Source organism: Trachypithecus francoisi, unplaced genomic scaffold, assembly GCF_009764315.1.
Source record: "Trachypithecus francoisi isolate TF-2019V2 unplaced genomic scaffold, Tfra_2.0 Lachesis_group0, whole genome shotgun sequence".
Lineage (NCBI taxonomy): Eukaryota > Metazoa > Chordata > Mammalia > Primates > Cercopithecidae > Trachypithecus > Trachypithecus francoisi.
The window spans coordinates 195988259-196012750 of record NW_022681453.1 but is presented as its reverse complement, the minus strand read 5'-3'; the positions used below and the strand labels follow the sequence as shown (position 1 = coordinate 196012750).

The 24492-nt window shown below is 54.3% G+C and overlaps 1 protein-coding gene across 1 annotated transcript in view; it reads right to left on the bottom strand.

Moving 5' to 3' along the window:
* Positions 1-23985, bottom strand: part of MUC4 (mucin 4, cell surface associated) — a 48628-nt gene extending 24643 nt beyond the window's left edge. Inside the window, exons 1-10 of the mRNA XM_033213191.1 lie at positions 23822-23985; positions 14930-15088; positions 10830-11593; positions 8543-10451; positions 7910-8041; positions 7385-7576; positions 5843-5976; positions 4633-4797; positions 3243-3398; positions 2047-2177 (exon numbers count right to left, since the gene is read on the bottom strand). Coding sequence (XP_033069082.1) covers positions 2047-2177; positions 3243-3398; positions 4633-4797; positions 5843-5976; positions 7385-7576; positions 7910-8041; positions 8543-10451; positions 10830-11593; positions 14930-15088; positions 23822-23903 — 3824 coding nt within the window. The 5' untranslated portion in view covers positions 23904-23985. The remainder of the gene's footprint in view (positions 1-2046; positions 2178-3242; positions 3399-4632; positions 4798-5842; positions 5977-7384; positions 7577-7909; positions 8042-8542; positions 10452-10829; positions 11594-14929; positions 15089-23821) is intronic.
* Between the last annotated feature and the right edge of the window lie 507 nt (positions 23986-24492).

The following is a 24492-nucleotide window of genomic DNA, read 5'->3' as shown; positions in this document are numbered from 1 at the left end:
CAGCACCACCACCACATCAATACCATCACCAACACTGACACTACCACCATCACCACCACCACTGCCACCACCACCACTGCCACACTACCACCATCGCCACACCACCAACACTACCAACACTGCCACCATCACCACCTCCACCACCACCATCACCCCCAACACTACCACCATCAGCACCACCACCAACACCAATACCATCACCAACACCAACACTACCACCATCACCACCACCACTGCCACCACCACCACTGCAACACTACCACCATCGCCACCACCACCAACACTACCAACACTGCCACCATCACCACCTCCACCACCACCATCACCACCACCACCACCGCTTCCACCACCACCACCAACACCAATACCATCACCACACCACCACCAACACCAATACCATCACCAACACTGACACTACCACCATCACCACCACCACTGCCACCACCACCACTGCCAACACTACCACCATCGCCACCACCACCAACACTACCAACACTGCCACCATCACCACCTCCACCACCACCATCACCACCATCACCACCACCACCACCGCCAACACTACCACCACTGCCAACACTACCACCATTGCCACCACCACCAACACTACCACCATTGCCACCACCACCACCACCAACACTACCAACACTACCACCATCACCACCTCCACCACCAACACCACCACCACCGCTTCCACCACCACCACCGCCTCCACCACCACCACCAACACTACCACCATCACCACCTCCACCACCACCACCGCCTCCACCACCACCAACACTACCACCATTGCCACCACCACCACTGCCACCACCAACACCAATACCATCACCAACACCAACACTACCACCATCACCACCACCACTGCCAACACTACTACCATCGCCACCATCACCACCACTACCACCATCAGCACCTTCACCACCACCAACACTACCACCATCACCACCATGACCACCACCATGGCCATCACCATCTGCAGGTGTGGGGTCCGAGCACGCTCGGGCAGGAGAGAAGCCTGGAGTGGCAGCCTGTAGCCCCATCCTGGGTGCCTGCTGCAGAGTGGGGACTCTTGGGGTTTTCCTCCTCCCTGACACAAGCAGGATGACGCACCCCTGCGTGACACCTTCCTCGGGTGTACGTGGACCATGTGAAATTCTTAGGCAGTTGGGTAATTCCCCTCCTTTCACCTTCATAGCACACCAAGTAATCAGTGAAAGCAGTGTAATCAAAGGGGTAACCTGAACACACTCAATGTAGGAGAAGACCATTTGCAGCAATTATCAAGAACGAAAGGCATCGCTTCTCGGCCTTTTGGCTAAGATCAAGTGAAGAACAAAAGACATGTGGCCTTTGCACTGATTGCCACACACCAGCATATGGGAACAGAGATGGTGCACTGTTGCGTCGGAGACGGCCTCCCACACACGGAAATCCATATTTCAACCGCCCACAGCCCCGTGCCTCCTCTCTCCCTTCACCACCAGCTCCTTATAAGCTTTTGAGTGCCCCCTGGAATTCTCAGGAAGTCGGGAAGGCAGATTCTAGCCTCAGATGTCTGGGTTCAAATCACATTGCCACTTCCCAGCTCTGGGACTTTAGGCAAATTGCTAGTCTGTTTGTATCTCAGTTTCCTGATCTGTAGAGTGGGGATGATAAATAGTATCCGCCTCATGGGGTGGTTGTGATCATGACATGCAATGATGTACATGAAGTGTTAGTGTCATCAGTCTTGGCTGTTGTTATCATGATATTTGAGAAGGTAAGAGAGGCCAGCTAATGTCAGTGGAAATCAGGGAAGCCAAAGCTCTGGGAATTATTACAATGCACGGGGACTGGGATGGGAGAGGGCAGGTGGATAAATGGGTGTTCTTGTCATGGGAAGCAGCCAGATGCCGGGCCCCAGCGGGAGCTGGAGTCAGCGTGAGTCAGAAGCACCAGCCAGGAGGGTTCCCATCTTGCCCCAGGGTGGGGGTTTGTGTGCAGTGAAACCCCACTCTGCACCCCTCCCTGCCATGTGCTCAGTGCTGACAACCCCTCCCATCCTACCTGGAGAAACCCATGAGCACGAGGTTGCCTGAGCGCTGGGCCACGTCCCACTGCATCCCACCGCTCTGGTAGAGAAACAGGGCATAGGACCTGCTCCCGTCTGTGGAGAGGATGGCCTGGTAGGTGTTGCTCTGGGGGTGGGTGGAAGAAAACACAGAGATGCCCGTGAGAGATCCAGGGTCTCCTCTCTTATGTCCCCCCGCCCGTCCCACAGCCCTGCCCTGACATGTACAGCACCTGTTCCTGGTCTGCCCATAGCAAAGGCATGGGCCCAAAATGCTGGCAAGTTTTGGGTCAGTGAGGGCAGCTTTCACCCTGGGTGTGAACGCACTTACCACGGTGGATTTGCCTTTTGGTGACTTTCTTCCAGGAAGGGAGATAAAGGGTTCTGGGTTATAATTCAGTTAGATGAGTGTTTGTAAGAGAAAGCTACCAGAACCTGAGAGATTAGCCAAGATACCAGAGAGCTAGAGAGGAGGCTTCGTTAGCTCCCTCGTGGATATTTAAGGACATTGTCCAAATTGTCCCCTCCACCTGAACAGCATGGATGACACTGGGGTTCACTGAAGGTGCACACGTTGTTCACGGTAGGTGACCAGTGAACTTTTGTTGAGTGAATGAAGCAATGAGTGACTTTAGATCAGGCATAAGGAAGAACTTGGTGACTACAAGAGCGGGTCCTCGGAGGGAGGACAGAGGAGATGGTGTGGTGTGCCCCATGCCCATTGGATGAGCCTGTGCTTAACGGCCAGAGGCTGGAGTCAGAAGAAGCTCCACTGCAGGCCTGGCGTTGCCATTTGCCAGTGGCATGACTTTGAGCAAGTTACTTAACCTCTCTAACCATTGTCTTCCTCATCTGTAGAATGTGGATCACAATACCCAATTGAGCCACAGGAAATTCCCAATAGCCAGACATTTTTTACTTACAAAAATGCCACTTGCTATGTTTCAACCTAATAATACCCGGTTTGCTGGGCTGCTGTGAGGTCAACTAGGCAAAGGGCTGAGGCAGGCCGGGCTCACAGTGAGTGCTCAGCCAACAGTGGGAGCAGCTGGGGGTGGCAGTGGGTGGGCTTGCTATAATTAGCAATCTTTCCTAGAGCCAGAGAGGATTTTGGAAGAGTAGCCCCTGCCTAGGATTCTAGGATGTCTGACTCCCAGATGGCTCCCTGGGAGCTGCCCACAGGTCTACTCACCCCGAGGGTCCACTGGGCAGGATAGGCGTGGGCATTGACCCACGTGACCTTTAGGGTCCACCTGGCCTTGAAGCCGCCATTGTTTGTGATCTTTCTAATCCAAGACTCGGCCTGCAGGACTGGCAGGCTGTGTTCACCATAGAGCGTCTCGTATTCCTAGGAAAGGGGGGCAGATGAGAACAAGCCAACGAGCGTCCCACGCGCACACGGACCCCACTTTCTGTCTGGGGACCCTGCCCTGGGGACTTTAGCCCACCCACACGGCCTGCCCTCCCTGTCCCAGGCCTGCGTTTTTGCCGTGAGCTCTTCTGACGTGAAGTTCAATTCAAACTCGGGCTGCAGGAAGGCCTGCAGTGTACAGAATGCAGGGTCCTGGCCCAGACGTCCAAGACCTCTGGACTTGAACTCAAGCGTCTCTTAGCTCAAACTGGCCCAGAGAGCAAAGCCACTCGGGCCCACTTTTACCTCCCCATGCCTAATCTGCAGCTCCTTGAGAACAGGCATGAGACTCTCCCTCTTGGAGCCTGCACACTGCCCTGACCATGAAAGGGGCACGGTCCACACTCCGTCCATGGCAGGCGCACGGTCCACACTCCGTCCATGGCAGGCGCACGGTCCACACTCCGTCCATGGCAGGCGCACGGTCCACACTCCGTCCATGGCAGGCGCACGGTCCACACTCCGTCCATGGCAGGCGCACGGTCCACACTCCGTCCATGGCAGGCGCACGGTCCACACTCCGTCCATGGCAGGCGCACGGTCCACACTCCGTCCATGGCAGGCGCACGGTCCACACTCCGTCCATGGCAGGCGCACGGTCCACACTCCGTCCAGGCAGGCGCACGGTCCACACTCCGTCCATGGCAGCGCACGGTCCACACTCCGTCCATGGCAGGCGCACGGTCCACACTCCGTCCATGGCAGGCGCATGGTCCACACTCCGTCCATGGCAGGCGCATGGTCTACACTCCGTCCATGGCAGGCGCATGGTCCACACTCCGTCCATGGCAGGCGCATGGTCTACACTTCCTGCAGTAGCTTTCATCACATGCTTCCTCTAATTGGAGTTATTCACCCAGTCCAGGAGCACAGGACAGGCCCTCTTGACTCACTCTTGTTAGGATAGACCCCCTACAGCCTGATTTTACAATCAAAGGCTGAATTGTCAGCTCCCATCCCCATCACCTGCAGGTCTTCTCATGGTTGGGTTGGGGTATTCCTGAGTCAGCTTAATATCCCTTGCCAGCTTCCTCCCACACCCACATTTAAGCCTCAGTCCCTTGCTGCAGGGGCTGTCACAGCAGTGACTCTGGCAATGCCTTCCACACAGCTCTTTGTCTCCCCTGCCAGCTGCTGCGGGATCCTGACTGCCAGGCTTTGAAAGGCTCACCTGGTAAAATATGGTCCCCTGACCAGTGGAGAAGTCAGCATCGTCCCAGAACGGAGCCACCAGGGCCACAGGGTCCCAGCCTGTGAAGCCTGTTGGGAGTGGGTTGGGATAGGAGAAAATCTGGTAGTCTGACTCTGGGAAGATGATCTGGCCATTGTCTGTGAACTAAGCACACAGGTTTTGTGGTTACCATTCAGGGAGGAAGGTGGGGAGGAAAGTCCCAGCCTTGGTCCAGCTCCACAGAAGCGTGACCTCCAAGGGCAGAGCTTTAGAGGTGCTAACAACCCCGGGAAGTCACCTCCTATGTCCTGGCTTCGGGAGAGCCCTTTCTGTATAATCTCACAGAACACTCCACCCTTAAGGCACCCCTGGGGTCCTTGGGCGGTAGGCTTGGTCCTGTTTCACTGCAGACCCCCGGCTGTGGACCAGCCAATCACAGACACACCCCTCTTGGCCAGTCCCCTGGGCCCCATCCTGAAGCTTGTGACCCCGCTCTCCATCACTCAGGAGTGTAGACACCCTCTCTCCATCAGTCAGAAGCGTAGACAGCCTATCTCCATCACTCAGGGGGTGGAGCCCTCTCTCCATCACTCAGGGGTGTAGACACTCTCTCTCCATCACTCAGGGGTGGAAACCCTCTCTCCATCGCTCGGGGTGTAGACACCCTCTCTCCATCACTCAGGGGGTGGAGCCCTCTCTCCATCACTCAGGGGTGTAGACACCCTCTCTCCATCACTCAGGGGTGTAGACTCCGTTTCTCCATCACTCAGGGGTGGAAACCCTCTCTCCATCGCTCGGGGGTGGAAATCTCTCTCATGGCCCAGCCGGTGTAGACATCTCACCATTGCCGAGTCGCCCTCTCATGGTGCGTCCCACAGCCTCCTCCCTGAGGGCCGCGGGAGCCAGCACGGCCCCTCCAGCTCCGCGGCAGGCGGCAGGGACCGGCCGGAGACTAACCCCGGAACGCGGGAACGGCCGGAACAGCTCGTTTCCCAAGCGCAGCGCTTTACTCCCGGGGAGGCCGCGCAGAGCAGCGCCGGGCCCCGCGGGTGGGCAGCCCCGGTCTGGCGCCCCGCGTTCCCCGGCAGCGGCCGGACGCGAAGGGGGCTGCGGGGGCGCGCGAGGGGCTCAGCCGCGGCTGCTTCCTCTGGGTCCGCCTGGAAGCCGGAGAGAGAAGCGGCCCAGGGCGCGCGGCGCCGCCGGGACTCACGTAGAGGGCGTCGCGGAGCGAGGAGCCGAGCGGGAAGCCGGCCGCGGGCCTGAGGAGCGGGGAGGTGAAGTCCGCGGCGCTCCTGACGAGCTCCAGGTCCCCGGCGCCCGCCCCGAACGGGAGGAGGGAAGCTCCTGCGCCGGGACAGAGAAGAGCAGGACGTGCAGCTGCGGCCGGGCCTTCCTCGGGGCTGAGAGGGGCCCAGACGCCCCCCGCGCGGCCCGCACCTGCCCCGCTCCCCGCGGGCCCCGGAGGCAGCCGGCACGGGCTCCCCCCACGCTGGCGCACGTGGTCATTTTCCTCCCCAGACGGCGCCTCTCCTCCTTCCCCGCTTGGAGAAACACAGGTCCTGCTGGCAGAACACCACAGTCTCCTAGGAAGTCCCAGTCCTTTCCAGGGTTAAAAGACAACGTCCATGCCGGGCGCGGTGGCTCACGCCTGTAACCCCAGAACTCTGGGAGGCCGAGGCGGGTGGATCACGAGGCCAGGAGTTCGAGACCAGCCTGACCAACATGGGGAACCCTCCTCTCTACTGAAAATACAAAAACTAGCCAGGCGTGGTGGCGCACGCCTGTAATCCCAGCTACTCGGGAGGCTGAGGCAGGAGAATCGCTTGAACCCGGGAGGTGGAGCTTGCAGTGAGCCAAGATTGCTCCACTGCACTCCAGCCTGAGCAACAAGAGCAACCCTCCGTTTAAAAAAAAGGAAAAGAAAAGACAGAGGTCCAGTGCAGTGAAGATTCGTGACTGCAGAGCCCTTTTCAGGGAGTGAGACTTGTTTCCTAAGATGGCCTTTCTCCAGTTAAACCTGAAGACTCCTCGAATTTAACCTAGGACTCCCTAGAGGTTCTTGGGCTGCGGTTTGAGAAACCTTGTCCCAAGTATTTCTCGCAGCTGCCGACGCCTTGGGGCCCTCCCGGGTCCTGCTTGGAATCCCGTAGGCTCTCCTGGCCTGGTCGCTGTCTGCACATCTGGCCGCTGCTGGCACCACTTGTTAAATGTCATTTGTACAATGCAAAACAGTCCTCCCTGGCTCTCCTTACCTACAGGATTGCATGCTGGCCACACTTTTTGCTCCTCTTCTTCTCATTTTCAGCCACCCCAAATGATTCGGGGATCCGCTCCCCACGCAGCACCAGGTCGACTTTCCATGGCCATACCTTCTGCACTTTTGTTCCAGCTGTTCCCGCCCTCCTCCCTGTCCCTCCTCCCTGCCCAGGGTGCTCTCCACCCCCGGCTCTGCCTTCCTTACGGCTTTCCATTGTGTGCACTTAGACCCTGGCATGAGTCCTCTAACCGCCTCTACCAGATAATCCATCTGTCCCTTGCTGAATGGCACCAGGGTCATTTCTCTGTCTCCAGCCCCTGGCCCAGTGCCATGCACAAAGCCAGCCCTCAGCAGCGACTCCGATGCTGTGTCCCTGTCCTCAGTAAGGCCCTCCCGACCCGAAAGAGCAGAGACTGTGGGAAGCAGGCTGAGAGGGAGCCTTCAGTTATATCACCCCTCAAAAGGCACGGGTCTCACCTGTATGGCCTCACTCACCTTTCTCAGGTGGGACAGGGACGGGGGCGGCTGTGGAGCGGGTGTGCGTGGCAGTGCTGGGAGTGGCGGAGGTGGCGGCCTGGGAGGTGGTCGGGGGTGGGGATGGGGCTGTGGTGGTCTGGGAGGTTGTTGGGGGTAGTGATGTGACTCTGCCTCTCCCACCATCTGTCTTCACTGAAGGTGTCGTCATTCCTGGACACGTGAAAAGAGAAGGCAGGGGTGGTTCTTACAGTAAGAGAACAGCAGAGTCAAAGAGATTCAAAGAAATCGGGAGCTGGAAGAGAGTTGGAAACTCCTTGTCTATCCGCTGGTCATATCCAAACCACCCTCGACATCAGCGGTTTTCGACTGGGGCAGAGAGTGGGGTGAGCCTGTCACCCACCACACCCATCACCTCCTCCTCTGTGGGACCTGACTCAGTCCCACCAGATAATGTGAATGCACCAGTGTTCTCAAGTACTCCTTAGGCTGAATTCAGCCAAGGGGGCCACTGGGAGAGACGAAGACAAGGCAGATGGCAGCTACCTGATGTTTCCGTCTTCAGAGGGGAGCCTGAGGATACTGTGGATGCTGAGGAAGCGCTGGTGACAGCAAGAGGGGTGGCATGACCTGTGAGTAGGGTGGTGGAGTTCAACGTGACAGCAGGGCCAGGGGCTGCTGGAGAGAATGGAGAGTGACTGCTGGAAGTAGAGAAAGTCAGTGTGGTCTGAGCTGTGTTCATGTCACTGGAGGAAGCTGAGTCTCTGGATGGCTGTGGAGTGGGAAATGTGTTCTTAGGATACTTAGACGCTGAAGAAGCTTCCAGAGTGGTCTGGATTGACAGGTAGGTGGTAGGGGAGAATGACGAGGTTGGCGTAGAAGTCATTGTGCCGCTATGATTGCTTGCAGAACTCTTGTGTGTGGACCTTATCATGGGGTTGGGTGTGGGGGCCACCCTTTTAGTAGCTTCAGGGTGCTCAGGGCTGGGTGTGCTTGAGATGCCCACCGACGATGCAGGCACCCACGTGGTAATTGTTAAGGCATGAACACCCTCACTGGTGGACACAACTGTGGAAGGAGAATGAGAGGCGCCATCACTCAAGGTGCTGGAACTGACCTTAGGTGGCCCTTCCGTGGTCCCGGGTGACGAGGTTGGCACTGTTGTCTGGGTGCCATGGCTGTTGCTGACGAGGGCCATGATGAAGGTTGTACTGGACCCTGAAGGTGACAGAGTGTGAGTCTCGGTTTGTGGAGATGTGAGCCCACTGGATGTGATCGAAGGAGGTGTGGGTGTGACTGTTGAGAAAGTGTCGGTTGCCTGGGACACCAGGCTGATGGTGTCAGACCCTCTGTTGGTTCCTGTCCTCTGAGTCTGTGCCATCCGGGAAATGGCGGCCGTCTCCTGAGGAGAGGTGCTGGGAGAAGTTGGGCTTGACTGTCCTGTCGGTCTCCCTGCAGTGGAGGCCTCAGAGAGGGTGACAGGAAAGGTGCTGGGGACAATTGCAGACACCATTCCCATGCTTACTGGGGTGGCATCATGACTGGCTGAGGCAGATAGCAATTCGGTTGATGACTGGGTTGTGTGACTGTCCCTGGAGGGGTTTGGCGAGAACCATGTGGTCTCTCCTGAGGTGGATATTCCTTCGCTTCCTGAAGGTGTTGTGCCGCTCGCCCTGGATGAGGAAGGGGTAGCTGTGCCCTCTGAGGCGGTGCCCGACCCTGAGGAGGCCGGTTCGCTGGTCTGTGTTTCTCCAGAGGCCTCTGTGCCTTCAGTCTGGTGGGTTTGGGTCATGGCTGCTGCCGTGTCAGGTGAGGTGCTGGCGGAGGCTGATGTCCAGCGTCCTTCTGGGGCCCCTGGTGTTGACACTACACCAGGAAGGGCGCCTGTTATGGAAAGTGATGCGCCTCCTGAGGGCTCCAGGGTGGAGTCAGGGCTGCTGGGTGCCGCCTGCAGTGCTGTGGTTGGGGCCTGGGTTGTGTGACCATCCCCAGTGGGAGCTGGGGCAAAGGTTGTCGCTGCACTTATGGTAGGTGCGTCCTGAGGAGCAATTTCTGAGGGCGAGTGCCCACTGGCTGTGAAGGAAGAGCCTGGGGTGGTGACTGTCTTGGTGTCAGTCACAGGGGAGATGGACCTTGTGGTTTGGGATTCTTGTGTGGTCTGTGGGGCTTGTGTGTGACCTCTCTGGGAAACAGCCAGTGATTCCTGAGGAGAGGTATTTGTGGAATGTATTGTTGAATGATTTGTTGATGGTGCCATTGTAATTTGTTGTGATGTGTGTCCATCCAGCATAGGTGAAGAAGATGGGGATGTGGCCGTATTTATCATCTGAGTCACACTGTAGCTTGGGCTGTTGATAAGAACCTCTCCAGTGGTCCCCGTTTCTTGTGTCCATTGTGTCTGGGCACCTGCCCCTGTTGTTTCTGGGAGAGTTGTGCTGCAGGAGGGGTGTGTGGTGGGCTGTCCTGATTCCCCTATTGTTGAGACCTCAGAGGGGACCCTTGGAATAGTGCCAGCTGTCCCTGTAAATGGACTTCCTGTGACAAGCCTAGTGGCAGCACCTGTTGGTGTTGAGGGCAGTTCTTTTGGTGACCAAGTTGTGCGGTCTTCACTGGAGAATGAGGAAGGCCATGTTGTGGTTTCATGTGGAGTAAATGTCTCATGAGACACACCTGGAGAGACTGAACTCCTCTCATGAGGCCATCCTGTGGTCTCTGCACCTTCACTCTGCTGGGTGTGGAAAGCTGTGGATATTTTTGGAGGTAAAGACCTGGGGGAGAGTGCTGTTGACAGTGTGTCTGACAACCATATGGTTGAAACTCTAGAAGTAATTGCAGAAATGGTTCCCCTTACAGGTAGTGATATCTCCTCTGTGTTTCCAAGAGTAGAGTCTCTGGAGGTTGGCATTCTGAACACCTCTGATGTCACCAGGAATGCGTTGCTGACACTGGAAGGGGATGAGGTGGTTGTTTCACCAGAAGGGAATGTCTCCTGAGACACTGTTCCACTTGGGTTGAATCCACTTGGTGAGTATAAAACAGTTGATGTTGTAACTGGTGTGAGGGTGTTGATTTGAGACACTCTGGTCGTCTCTATGCTCTGAGGCTGGTGGTTCTGCAAAGAATCTGATGTGTCTTGCGTAGAGGTCCTCGAGGAAGTTGTTTGTGATTGACCTTCCGGTTCAGCTACTACCGAGACTGCTGAGGTCACTGGGGTAGAACTTTCGGTTCCTGGTGTTGATGTCTCTTCTGTGTTTCCAAGAGTGGAGTCTGTGGAGGTTGTCATTGTTATAGTCTTTGATGTCATCATGAGTGTGTTGGTGACACTGGAGGAAAATGATGTGGTTATTTCATCTGGAGGAGATGTCTTCTGAGAAACAGCCTCCGTCACATTGAGTACACTTGGGGAAGAGGGAAGAGTTGATGTCATCATCTGTGTGAGGGTGTCAGTTTGAGCTTCACTGGTGACCTTTGTGCTCTGAGACTGGTGGTTCTGAGAAAAACCTGTTATGTCCTGAGTAGAAGTCCTTGAGGAAGTTGCTGGTAATTGTCCTTCTGGCTCAGCTGTTATTGAGGCTGCTGAAGTGACTGGCATAAGACTTCTTGTAACAGGTACTGATGTCTCCCCTGTGTTTCCAAGAGTGGAGTCTGTGGAGGTTGTCATTGTTATCTTCTTTGATGTCATCATGGGTGTGTTTGTGACACTAGAGAGGGATGAGGTAGTTGTTTCACCTGGAGGAGATGTCTTCTGAGAAATAGTCCCTTTGACATTGTGTACACTTGGGGAGAAGGAAGGAATTGATGTGGTTCTCTGTGTGAGAGTGCTGGTTTGAGATTCTTTGGTGGTCTCAGTGCTCTGAGTCTGGTGGTTCTGTGAAGAAGCTGATGTGTCCTGGATAGAAGTTCTTGAGGACGTTGTTTGTGATTGTCCTCCCGATTCAGCTGTTATTGAGACTGCTGAGGTCACTGGGGTAGAACTTTCAGTTCCTGGTGTTGATGTCTCTTCTATGTTTCCAAGAGTGGAGTCTGTGGAGGTTGTCATTGCTATAGTCTTTGATGTCATCATGAACGTGTTGGTGACACTGGAGAGAAATGATGTGGACATTTCATCTGGAGGAGACGTCTTTTGAGAAACAGTCTCCATCCCATTGAGTACACTTGAGGAAGAGGAAAGAGTTGATGTCATCATCTGTGTGAGAGTGCTGGTTTGAGCTTCGCTGGTGGTATCTGTGCGCTGAGACTGGTGGTTCTGAGAAGAAGCTGATATATCCTGGGTAGAGGTCCTTGAGGAAGGTGCTGTTGATTGTCCTTCTGGTTCAGCTGTGATGGACGCTGCTGAGGGGACTGGTATAGGACTTTTAGTTCCAGGTGTCGATGTCTCCTCAGTGTTATTAAAAATGGATTCTGTAAAGGTTGTCATTGTCATAACCTTTGATGTCATCATGGGTGTGTTGGTGACACTGGAGGGAGATGGGGTGGTCATTTCACCTGCAGAGGATGTCTCCTGAGAAACAGTCTCTGTGACATTGAGTACACTTGGGGAAGAGGAAACTGTTGATGTGGTTCTCTGTGTGAGGATGCCAGTTTCAGCTTCGCCTGTGGTCTCCGTGCTCTGAGACTGGTGGTTCTGAGAAAAAGTTGATGTGTCCTGAGTAGAGGTCCTCAACGAGGTTGCTGATGATTGTCCTTCTGGCTCAGCTGGTATTGCGACTGCTGATGTGACTTGGGTAGAAATTTCAGTTCCTGGTGTTGATGTCTCCACTATGTTTCCAAGAGTGGAGTCTGTAAAGGTTGTCATTGTTATAGTCTTTGACGTCATCCTGGGTGTGTTGGTGACACTGGATGGAAATGATGTGGTCATTTCATCTGGAAGGGATGTCTCCCAAGAAACAGTCTCTGTCACATTCAGTACACTTGGGGAGGATGAAAGAGTTGATGTTATCATCTGTTTGAGGGTGCCAGTTTGAGCTTTGCTGGTGGTCTCTATGCTCTGAGTCTGGTGGTTCTGAGAAGAAGCTGATGTGTCTTGCGTAGAGGTCCTCGAGGAAGTTGTTTGTGATTGTCCTTCCAGTTCAGCTGTTATTGAGACTGCTGAGTTCACTGGGGTAGAACTTTCAGTTCCTGGTGTTGATGTCTCTTCTGTGTTTCCAACAGTGGAGTCTGTGGAGGTTGTCATTGTTATAGTCTTTGATGTCATCATGAATGTGTTGGTGACACTGGAGAGAAATGATGTGGCTATTTCATCTGGCAGAGATGTCTTCTGAGAAACCGTCTCCGTCACGTTGAATACACTTGGGGAAGAGGAAAGTGTTGATGTCATCATCTGTGTGAAGGTGCTGGTCTCTGTGCTCTGAGACGGGTGGTTCTGAGAAGAAGCTGATATGTTCCGGGTAGAGGTCCTTGAGGAAGGTGCTGTTGATTGTCCTTCCGTCTCAGCTCTGATGGTCGTTGCTGAGGGGGCTGGAGTAGGACTTTTAGTTCCAGGTGTCGACGTCTCCTCAGTGTTACTAAAAGTGGACTCTGTATAGGTTGTCATTGCCATAACCTTTGATGTCATCATGGGTGTGTTGGTGACACTGGAGGGAGATGAGGTGGTCATTTCACCTGCAGGGGATGTCTCCTGAGAAACAGTCTCTGTGACATTGAGTACACTTGGGGAAGAGGAAAGTGTTGATGTGGATTTCTGTGTGAGGGTGCCGGTTTCAGCTTCACTTGTGGTCTCCGTGCTCTGAGACTGGTGGTTCTGAGAAAAAGCTGATGTGTCCTGAGTAGAGGTCCTCAAAGAAGTTGCTGATGATTGTCCTTCTGGCTCAGCTATTATTGAGACTGCTGATGTGACTGGCGTCAGACTTCCAGTAAGCGGTGTTGATGTCTCCCCTGTGTTTCCAAGGCTGGAGTCTGTGGAGGTTGTCATTCTTATAACCTTGGATGTCATCACGGGTGTGTCACTGGAGGTTGATGAGGTGGTCGTATCACCTGGAGGAGATGTCTCCTGAGAAACAGTCCATGTCACGTTAAGTACTCTTGGGGAGTAAGAAAGAGTGGATGTGGGCATGTGTGTGAGGGTGCTGGTTTGAGATTCTCTGGTGGTCTCCATGCTCTGAGTCTGGTGGTTCTGAGAAAAACCTGTTGTGTCCAGGGCAGAGGTCATTGAGGAAGTTGCTGGTGATTGTCCTTCTGGCTCAGCTGTTATTGAGGCGGCTGAGGTGACTGGCCTATGACTTCCAGTAAGCGGTGTTGATGTCTCCACTGTGTTTCCAAGAGTGGAGTCTGTGGAGGTTGTCACTGTTATCATCTTTGATGTCATCATGGATGTGTCCGTGACACTGGAGAGGAATGAGGCAGTTGTTTCACCCAGAGGAGATGTGTCCTGAGAAACAGTTGCTGTCATATTGTGCACACTTGGGGAGGATGGAAGAGGTAATGTGGACATCTGTGTGAGGGTGCTGGTTTGAGACTCTCTGGTGGTGTCTGTGCTCTGTGTCTGGTGGTTCTGTGAAGAAGCTGATGTGTCCTGGATAGAAGTCCTTGAGGACGTTGTTTGTGATTGTCCTCCCAATTCAGCTGTTATTGAGACTGCTGAGGTCACTGGGGTAGAACTTTCAGTTCCTGGTATTGATGTCTCTTCTGTGTTTCCAAGAGTGGAGTCTGTGGAGGTTGTCATTGTTATAGTCTTTGCTGTCATTATGAGTGTGTTGGTGACACTAGAGGGAAATGATGTGGTCATTTCATCTGTAGGGGATGTCTCCCAAGAAACAGCATCTGTCACATTGAGTACACTTGGGGAAGAGGAAAAAGTTGATGTCATCATCTGTGTGAGGGTGCCAGTTTGAGCTTCGCTGGTGGTCTCTGTGCTATGAGACTGGTGGTTCTGAGAAGAAGCTGATATGTCCCGGGTAGAGGTTCTTGAGGAAGGTGCTGTTGATTGTCCTGCTGGCTCAGCTGTTATGGACTCTACTGAGGATACTGGAGTAGGACTTTTAGTTCCAGGTGTTGATGTCTCCTCTGTTTTTCCAAGAATGGAGTCTGTGGATGTTGTCATTGGGTGTGTGTTGCTGAAACTAGAAGGGGATGAGGTGGTTGTTTCACCTGGAGGAGTTGCCTCTTGGGAAACAGCCCCTGTCACATTGTGTGTACTTGGAGAGAAGGAAAGAGTTGATGTCGTCATCTGTGTGAGAGTGCTGATTTGAAATTTTCTGGTGGTCTGCATGCTGTGAGTTCGGTGGTTCTGGGAAAAAACTGATTTGTCCTGAATAGATGTCCTCAGAAAAGCTGCAGTTGATTGTCCATTTGTCTCAGCTGTTATGGAGGCTGCTGAGGCCAGTGGGGCAGGACTTTTAGTTTCCAGTGTTGATGTCTCCTCTGTGTTTCCAAGAGTGGAGTCTGTGGATGTTGTCATCACAGGTGTGTTGCTGAAACTCGAGGGGTATGAGGTCATTGTTTTACCTGGAGTAGATGTCTCCTGAGAAACAGTCTCTGTCACATTGTGTACACTTGGGGAGGATGAAAAAGTGAATGTGGCCCTCTGTGTGAGGGTGCCGGTTTCAGGTTCTCTGGTGGTCTCCAGGCTCTTAGTCTGGTGGTTCTGAGATGAAGCTGATATGTCCTGATTAGAGGTCCTTGAAGAAGTTGCAGTTGATTGTCCCTCTAGTGTCATTGCTACTGAGCCTGCTGAAGTGACTGCAGTAGGATTTTTACTTTCAGTTGTTGATGTTTCCCCTGTGGTTCCTGGAGTGGAGTCTGTGGACATTGTCATTGTTTGCACCTGTGATGTCACCAGGACTGTGTTGCTCACATTGGAATGGGGTGCGGTGCTTGTTTCACCTGAAGGGGATGTCTCGTGAGGAATGCTCTTCGTAGAAATACGGCTACTTGGAGTGGATGAGGGAAGCAGTGTTGTCACATCACTATTTTCTTTAAATAGAAGACAGAAAAACATCGTGAGACTTGAGAGTTTAAGCTTAGTGAAGTTGAAGCTCTTATTACAATGATGAGTGTAGCGTTTATTTATTTAACCAGAGCTAAGGTTTTTGCCCACATATGCAGGCACCTACTGATAGTGAATACTGCAATAAATAACACTTGCCAACATTTTGTCGCCATTGTGTTTGCCTCCAAAGATTGTTTTGTTTTGTTTTTTGAGACAGCATCTTGCTCTGCCACTCAGGCTGGAGGGCAGTGGCACACTCAGGGCTCTCTGCAGCCTCGACCTATAGGACTCAAGCAATCCTCTCACCTCAGCCTTCCAAGTAGCTAGGACCACCAGCATGCACCATTATGCCCAGCTAATTCTTTTTTTGTGTGGAGATGAGGTCTCTCTATGTTGTCCAGGTTGGTCTTGAACTCCTGGGCACAAGGGATCCTCCCGCCTCAGCCTCCCAAAGTTCTGGGATTAGAGCCATGACCGTCTGTGTACACTCCCTCCCTTTTCTCGCCGTCTGTATACACCCCCTCCCTTTTCTCGCCGTCTGTGTACACCCCCCCCTTTTCTCGCCGTCTGTGTACACCCCCTCCCTTTTCTCGCCGTCTGTGTACACCCCCTCCCTTTTCTCGCCGTCTGTGTACACCCCCTCCCTTTTCTCGCCGTCTGTGTACACCCCCTCCCTTTTCTCGCCGTCTGTGTACACCCCCTCCCTTTTCTCGCCGTCTGTGTACACACCCCTCCCTTTTCTCGCCGTCTGTGTACACCCCCTCCCTTTTCTCGCCGTCTGTGTACACCCCCTCCCTTTTCTCGCCGTCTGTGTACACCCCCTCCCTTTTCTTGCCGTCTGTGTACACCCCCTCCCTTTTCTCGCTGTCTGTGTACACCCCCTCCCTTTTCTCACCGTCTGTGTACACTCCCTCCCTTTTCTCACCGTCTGTATACACTCCCTTCCATTTACCTAACTATGTGCGAGGATCGAACTATGTGTCTTCCTAAAAGTTTCAAGGGCTAAAATCTTGAAAGAGACAAGCCATATCTGGAAACCCACCTGCAAAATCCCAGAAATTACTTCAAGATAGCTCCTTAAAATCCGGCCGTCGTTAAAATAAATGTCAGTGCGAGGTCCAGATGGACTGGGACCCAAAAGAGCCACCAGAACAAGACACGTGGACACAGGACTCAGCCCGATTCTTGCGTGCCTTCCTTATCAAGGCTTTCCTTTGGAAACCCATGCTTTCCGCACTGAAAATTAAAGCAGCCACTTTAAGTAGAAATCTGGCTGCTTCCCCTTTACTAGTTTTGGTTAATAACTTCACTTTCTTCCTACCAGACCTCATGAATTAAACTCTGCATCTGTGTTGGGTCTGGAGTTACTGAGGGTCAGCTGACTTGTGATGAGCAGACCAGGGAGGTAGGACTTCTTCCTTTTCTCGTGGGCACATTATGACTCCATGAATAACACAGATATTCACAGCTCGTGCTCGTGCTTTACAGCTCATCTTGTTAACAGCGGCCGCATTTCACAGGTGAGGAAATCGAGATTTGAAGAGACTGAGTGATATTACCTGCCTTGGAAGTAGCAGGGCGGGGGGCTCAGGGTAAGAGCTGCTGCTCGGAAGCTGCGAGCTGCTCAGCTCTGGGACTGCCACCGAGTGGGTGGAGAACTGAGGCAAGGATGGAGAAACGGCCACTGACCTTCCCCCAGATTCTTGGACTGCCACATGCAGAGGTCTCTGAGCCTGAGGCTGAGCCAGGCACATTCTTGGGATGGACGCTGTGACACGGGTATTTTTGCCAATGTTCCTGGTGTCTCTTTTCTGGGATGATGTTAGAGTGAGTGTGAAGGCTGTTGACCCCTTAAGGTGACAAGGTCACTGTGAAAAGGCACACGTGTGTCATCGAGTAAAATGGAGAGTTTTTAAGACATTCTCTCAGAGGAGGAGGCTCCATCCAGGGACAAGGAGGGCACTGGAGCTGGCACTGAGGTAGAGACGTTCCCCACATCTGAGTCCTCAAAGCCTCCGTCGAGCCTCTGCCATCGTGTCAGCCAGAGATCTCCTATCAAGGTAGTTCCTTTCTCTCCTTGAACTGCCTCAGGTGGGAGACGCCCCGCAGCGGCCTCATGTCGTTTAGGGCTCCAGGAATGTGAAGGCTGAGCGGCAGTAGGCATGTTTTCCCCAGGTGGTCCCTCTGGTGGCTCCACAGGTATGCCGAGGTGACAGGTGTGCTGTTGGCTCGGGAGGAGGTGTGGCAGCAGCATGAGTGACAATGGCGGAAGGCAGATTCCAAGACGGGTGAAGCCACTCCCTGAAGAGACAACAAAGCCTGCGGCTTCCTAAGTGCTGTGGGTTGAGGCTTATTCCCAGCATCTGGGCTGTTTGCCTCGGGTTTTTCCTGGAACCGGAGGTGAGGAACCCATAAGCCGTATCGCCCACAGTGTTCCACTTTCCTGGCATTACTTCCTGCCTGGTGGGCCCCCTGCCAGGCTGCCTCAGGCAGGGCAGTGTAAGCCCAAGGGAAGTGCCCAACGGTAAGGATGGCCTTGAGGAGAACGTTCGCCTGCACACAGGCGGCAGGCGGCCTGGAAGGCGTGCAGACGCTGAACCGCCGGCCCCACCGCCCTTGGGGAGAGCTAATGCTATCTGTGTATCAGCCCTAGAATCAACTGTGACCAGCGTTGTGACCACGCTGGGGTGACAGGCATGAGCCACTGTGCTGGCCTTGTCTGTCATTTTAGTTACTCAAAATCCATAATCTGGGTTGGGCGCAGTGGCTCACGCCGGGAATCCCAGCACTTTGGGAGGCCAAGGTGGGCAGATCACTTGAGGTCAGGAGTTCAAGACCAGCCTGGCCAACATGGTGAAACCCCATTTCTACTAAAAATACAAAAATCAGCAGAGCATGGTGGCATGCGCCTGTAATCCCAGCTGCTTGGGAGGCTGAGGCATGAGAATCTCTTGAACCCTGGAGGTGGAGGTTGAGGTGAGCCGAGATCACGCCACTGCTCTCCCCTGGGTGACACAATGAGACTGTCTCAAAAATATAAATAAATAAAATAACATAAAATTCATAATCTATTCCACAGCTTGCAAAGTCCTGTGCGATCTAACACCTGCCTACTCTTCCAAGCCTTCCAAGGGGCCAAGCTCTTTCCTGCCTCTCCATGAGCTCCGCCTCTGCCTGCTCAGGCCTGGCACTTTCCCACCCGGCTGTCCTCAGCCTCAGGCCTCAGCTCCCCCCACAGCAGTTCCTCACAGGGGCCTTCCTGACTTATCAGTCAGATGCAGTTCCCGTACTCTCTGGCCATTCAAAATGCAGCTCTCAGCACCCTGAACTTCCCCACACTGCATTTACCACATGTGCAGCTGGGAACATTTCTGTAATTATTTGATGTCTGTCTGCACCAAGATTTTAGCACCAAGAGACTGGGCCACGTCTGTTTCATTCTTCACTGTGTGCATCAAGTGCTGTGTCCTAGAACAATGTCAGGAACTTAAGGCAGGCGTTTCCTAAATGGTTGTTGAATGAATGAATGAATGAATGAATGGCTGTCTCAGCAGCGTGTGTGAATGCTTCTGTTCTTCCCTCTATTGGTGGGCTGGGCTGGTTTGGAGATGCTGATAGGCTCCGTGCTGCAGTGAGGCAGGAGACCTGGGATCTAGTCCCAGCTGCCTCACTTATGGGTTCTATGACCTTAAACAAGTCACTTCACTTAGAGAGCTTTGAAAAGCAGGAACCGTGACGGATTCATCGTCCTGTCCAGAGCAGCTGGCATGAGTAGAAATTCTGCAAGTGAATGAACAACTCCAAAGTCTAGGCTCTTTCTTATTCCAAATTCCCCCAAAACCCACTGGCAACTGGACTTTTGGAACCCAAACTGCAACCTGGGTGGGGTGGCATCTCCACAGAGAGTCCATGTTGCTGTGGTTCCTAAACACGCACACGTGGGGAGTGGAGCTGCCAGCAACACAGGCCAGTGCCCTTCCTCCTGTCCTCCCAGCAGGGCTGCCATTGCAGGGCCTCATGTGCAACACCAGTACCCAGTTCCTGAGGCCTCTTCAGAGTCTCAAGGAAAAGGGCGAAAAGGCATTTAAAGCTCTATGAAGTAGGGCCGGGCACAGTGGCTCACACCTGTAATCCCAGCACTTTGGGAGCTGAGGCGGGTGGATCACCTGAGGTCAGGAGTTCGAGACCAGCCTGGCCAACATGGCAAAACCCCATGTCTACTGAAAATACAAAAATTAGCTGCTGTGGTGGCGGCGCCTGCAATCCCAGCTACTCGGGAATCTGAGGCAGGAGAATCTCTTGAACCCGGGAGGCGGAGACTGCAGTGAGCTGAGATCACACCACTTCACTCCAGCCTGGGTGACAGAGTGAGACTCTGTCTCAAAAAACGAACAAACAAATCCAAAAAACCAACAACGACAACAAAAAACCGTCTATGAAGTGCCAACAGATTCAGTTATTTTGACTCAATTTCTCAGAACACACTGGGGCATGAACTCAGCCTAGTAGAAATATGTATATTTAAGGTAAAAGGTTGAAACTAGGGGGAGAGAGAACCTAAAAGGTCCCTGTCCAGGCTTTCAGAGAAGTGGCTCTGGGAGCTACATGATGTGCATATTTTGAGCATTTAACGGCACGGTGACACCAGAGGACAGACCCAGTAGCAAAACTACCCGCTGAGCACACGGAATCCAGCCACTTCTTGTCCTCTCTTGGCAATGAAGACACAAACCACTTGCGTGTCAAGCATTGCCAGGCCAGCCTCTGTCTCCACAGCTGAGCCCAGAAACCAAGGGTGTGGCGGGACTCACAGGCAGGGAGCAGTGAGGCAGAGCCGTCTGCTGGAGCGAGCCCTGCTCTCAGGCCAAGATTGGCACTCGGGGTCTGTTCACGCAATAAGCCACATTCTGAATACGCCACGCCAGCCCTTGCAAACCCACAGGAAGCACAGGGTGGCTTTTTAGAGGCACAAGGATCCTTAGATGAAAGGATGTCACCCTGGGCCGACACCAGTGCCCATGCCATTCCGGCTTCCGTCACCCTCCTTCCCCTTTCTTCCCAGGCCTCTCTCTCAAACGTGTCTTTATAGCTTTTCTTTCTTTCTTTTTTGTTTTAGATGGAGTCTTGCTCTGTCACCCAAGCTAGAGTGCAGTGGTGTGATCTCGGCTCACTGCAACCTCTGCCTCCCAGGTTCAAGCGATTCTCCTGCCTCAGCCTCCTGAGTAGCTGGAATTACAGGCGCCCGCCACCATGCCTGGCAAAATTTTGTATTTTTAGTGGAGACAGGGTTGGCCAGTCTGGTCTTGAACTCCTGACCTCAGGTGATCCACCAACCTGGGCCTCCGAAAGTACTGGGATGACAGGCGTGAGCCGCCACCCCCAGCCTTTATGACTTTTCTACTTTACACCAGATGCTGTCTCGTTTCATCCTCATGACAACCCTATGTAGTAGCCCCTTCCCCTTGGGCTCAGTTTGCCGACGACCCTGAGACTCCAGAGCCAAAGGGGCGTTGCCTGTGTTCCCCGGGCTGCCAAGGGCGTCGCTGGTGCTGGGCCTGTGGGTTTCAGCTCCTGCTCTTTGCTGTGCCCCTTGCTGGTCGTTGGCCACAATTTGGCTGATTTTCTTGGCAGGACCTCCTGTCCCGGGATCCTCTCCTTCTGAGTGTCCTGGAGCTCAGTGGGGTTTCCCAGAGGGGCAGAGGGGTCTAGGGAGAGTTTTGGTGTCCTTAGTGGCAAGTTGAGGTGGCCTCTCCCAGACCGACAGACAGACTGCGGGTTCTCCGAGGAGGGGCCCATAGAGATCCTTCCCCTCGGGGTGCACTGTGGCCAGCGTCTCCTCCCCTGCCTGTCCTGTGCTTGCTCCAGCCTGTCACCTCCCCAGGGTCACTGATAGTGACCCTTGGAGACCAAGGCCTATTTCAACCCAGTTGCCTTTCCCTGGGGCATGCAACCAGGACAGCCAGGCTTCCTTCTGAGTCACTCCTGCCCGGGGCCACCAGTAGACACCAAATTTCTGTTTGTCCTCGTCCAGCCCACCTCTGTCTGCTGTGCCTTATGGTTAACCCTTGAGAGCCAGGGCTGTTCCTTAAGGGAACCTTCATTGTGGAGGCCCCTTTGTGGAAACCCTGGGCTTTTCCTCTGGCCTGGGGCTTCAGTGTGGCCCAGCCTGGGTGAGGGTCCTGCCAGCAAGTGTGCAAACAGACCCTAGACTCAAACATAGGCAGGTCACCTGTAAGCCCCCTCAGGGAGCCAAAAGGAATGGGGCTGGCTGGCTGCCAGTGCCCCAGCAGCTGCCCTGTGGGGTGGGGGCCGCCTGCCCACCGTCGGTGACTGCTTTTCCTGCCAAGGCCCTGGTAATGCCCGGTCAGATGTGTGGGTGCCATCTCCCAGCCACTGCCACCTCCTCTCCTGGCCCAGCTCCACTTGGTCCCCTTAACGACGCAAAGGACTCAGTGCTCCAGGGCATGTCTAGCTTCTTTGGGTCGCCACGGAGATGCCTTTGCACACCAACCGTCCTCCACTCCCTCTCCAGGCCATGCCCCCTGCTTTTCCATGCCCACCCCAGGTCTTGCCCCTCTGGACTCCTCTCTACAAACTCCGCTTCCTAGCTCCACATGGAGCTGAGTGTCCAGCTGTTACCTAACACATTTGTGGTCAGCTTTAAATCACAGATTTTGAAACTCAAGAACTTAGGCGTCAGGAGGTCAAGCCATTCACCACGGCTCTTTACACAGGGGACCGGGGCCCTGGGGAGACATGGGGCGGGCCTGGTCACAGGGACCATAACGGTTCATGGCAAAGACTTGGCACTGGGGCTCCTAAATGCAAGCTGCCTCCCTGGCGCCCCAACCCCCAGCCTCGCTCTGGGAGTCGCGATTCCCACGGAGACCCCTTCAACCATATCTGCAGGGCAAGGCCATGTGGCGGCTCCTTCTGGCCTCCATGTCCTTACAGTGGGATGAGCACTCGAGCGAGGGTGTGTGGCCGGGGTGGGGTGGGGGTGCTTGTCCTGAGCCAAGTCCTGAAACATTTTGAGATGGAATGTTCCACTTCACCAGCCCAGTTTCTCTTGCAGCCTCTCCAGGGCATTCCCCTTCTGACCCACTCCCAAGAGGTGCCTCGAAAATGCGCCCAAGAACCACTTTCCTTCGGTGGATGTTTCCGGCTGCGGAGGCAGGGCAGGAGCTGAGACTCGAACTCTGGCTTCAACTCCGGACCCCTCACCCTCCCCTGGACCCCAGACGCTCCCCCAAAGACTCAGACACCCAGAAATACAGAACGACACTTGGTCCTGAAGCCAGAGGGGCAGCCTGGAAGGTGTGGGGAAGAGGACTGGGGGCCCCAGAGGGAACATCTCCCACAGGCCTGGCATCCCTCCCCTCCCGGCTCTGTACACGGAGGAGGCCAAGGCCAGTGCCAGGCTACGAGCCCCAGGCAAGGCCGTGACCCAAGTGGAAGCTTTTAAACCCAAGCTCAGAGGCAAGAAGCTCACGGCCAGCACCTCCTGGCCCTCTCCGCCCTGCCGCCTCCTCCACACCGCCCTCCAGGCGGCCTGCCTCTCCTCCTTGTTGCTTCCCTGGGTTGCTGCTGTCTCCTGATCGTCTCCTCTCAACATTCCCAGGGTGCGTCAGTTTGTCTGTCTCTCACCTGTCTCGTCCTCTCACCCTGCGGCTTTATGTGCGTTTTCTTCCGTTTTCATCGCCCAGCTTTCCCGGCATCGCCTCCACCCCTGGCTCTATACACAGCGGTGTACATCTTTCTCCTTGACTCTGTTCCTCTTGCTCTGGTTCTGCCTGTCTTTCTCTCCGCAAGTAAGCCCTGGCTCCCTCCATAGATCCTTCCAGACACCGCCGGGCTGCTCTCTGGTTCTCTGTCCTCTTTTCTCTCTCTTTCGAGCATTCTCTCTGTCTTTCCCCTCAGATCTTGTCCCATATCTGCCAATTCACACCTCCTCTTCCCCACTTTTCCCCTCTTCTTATTTCTTATTTATTTATTTATTTATTTATTTAATTTTGAGACAGAGTCTCACTCTCTCTCCCAGGCTGGCGTGCAATGGCGCAACCTCAGCTCACTGCAACCTTCACCTCCCGGGTTCAAGCGATTCTTCTGCCTCAGCCTCCCGAGTAGCTGGAATTACAGGCATGTGCCATCATGCCCAGCTAATTTTTGTATATTTTGTAGAGACGGGGTTTCTCCATGTTGGCCAGGCTGGTCTCGAATTCCTGACCTCAGGTAATCGCCCGCCTCGGCCTCCCAAAGTGCTGGGATGACAGGCGTGAGCCGCTATCTGGCCCTCTCTCCTTTCTCTCTCTCTTCTTCCTCATCTTTCCCTCTCTGGGTCTCTCTCCACCCTCCCCCCATGCTATCTCTTTCTCCTTTCTCTCTCCCTCTTTTTCTCTCTTCTCTTCCTCTGCTCTGTCTCCCTTTCCCCTGTTCTCTCTCTTTCTCTCCCCGGACCTCTTTCTCTGACAGCTCCCAGTTCCCCCATGCGCTCCCTGCAGCCAGCCTCACCTGCTCACTCCATCACTTACCTGGGACCACATGTGGAAGGAGGCAGAGAGACAGGCAGCTCAGGGACACCCAGGGGACCCTCGTCCAGCGTGTCCCCTTCATGGCTGCCGCAAAAGTTCCTCTGGCTCCCTGGGGAAGCTCCACGGCCCAGGAGTTGCAGTGTGAGCAGCAGACGTGAGCCTGTCCCCTCCAGCGGCTGGCCGGAACCAAGTGCGGTTCTCTGAAGGGGCCAGAGAACCTGAGAAGAGGACAAAAGAGGGCGGGGCCCCACACCAATCAGGCTTTTCTCTCCTCAGCCCCACCCCACTCCCCCACCAGGAAAGAAAATACCGGTGCACCCATTGCTCTGCTCCTCACCAGCCTGAGCTGAGTGGCAGGAGGGACGGGAGGAGACAGGGGGGACGGGAGGAGACAGGGGGGACGGGAACAGGTCACACAGGAAATGGGTGGGCCACCCTCCTGGCTGGGTTCCTGGGCCCTTTCCTCCCTCCCCAGGGGCTGCCCCTGTCCCACCAGAACTTTGGGCTTCTGGGAAGAAAGGGCCGCAGAGGGAGTGACCTTGGGGTGTATGAATGGGGGAAAGAGAGTGAGATTTAAGCAGACCCCAGGGAAATAGGAAGCAGGGGAACCATGTGAGGGGTGAGGGGCAGGAACAGAAATGCACTGTATGCCATCTTTTGGAAAGGGGTGT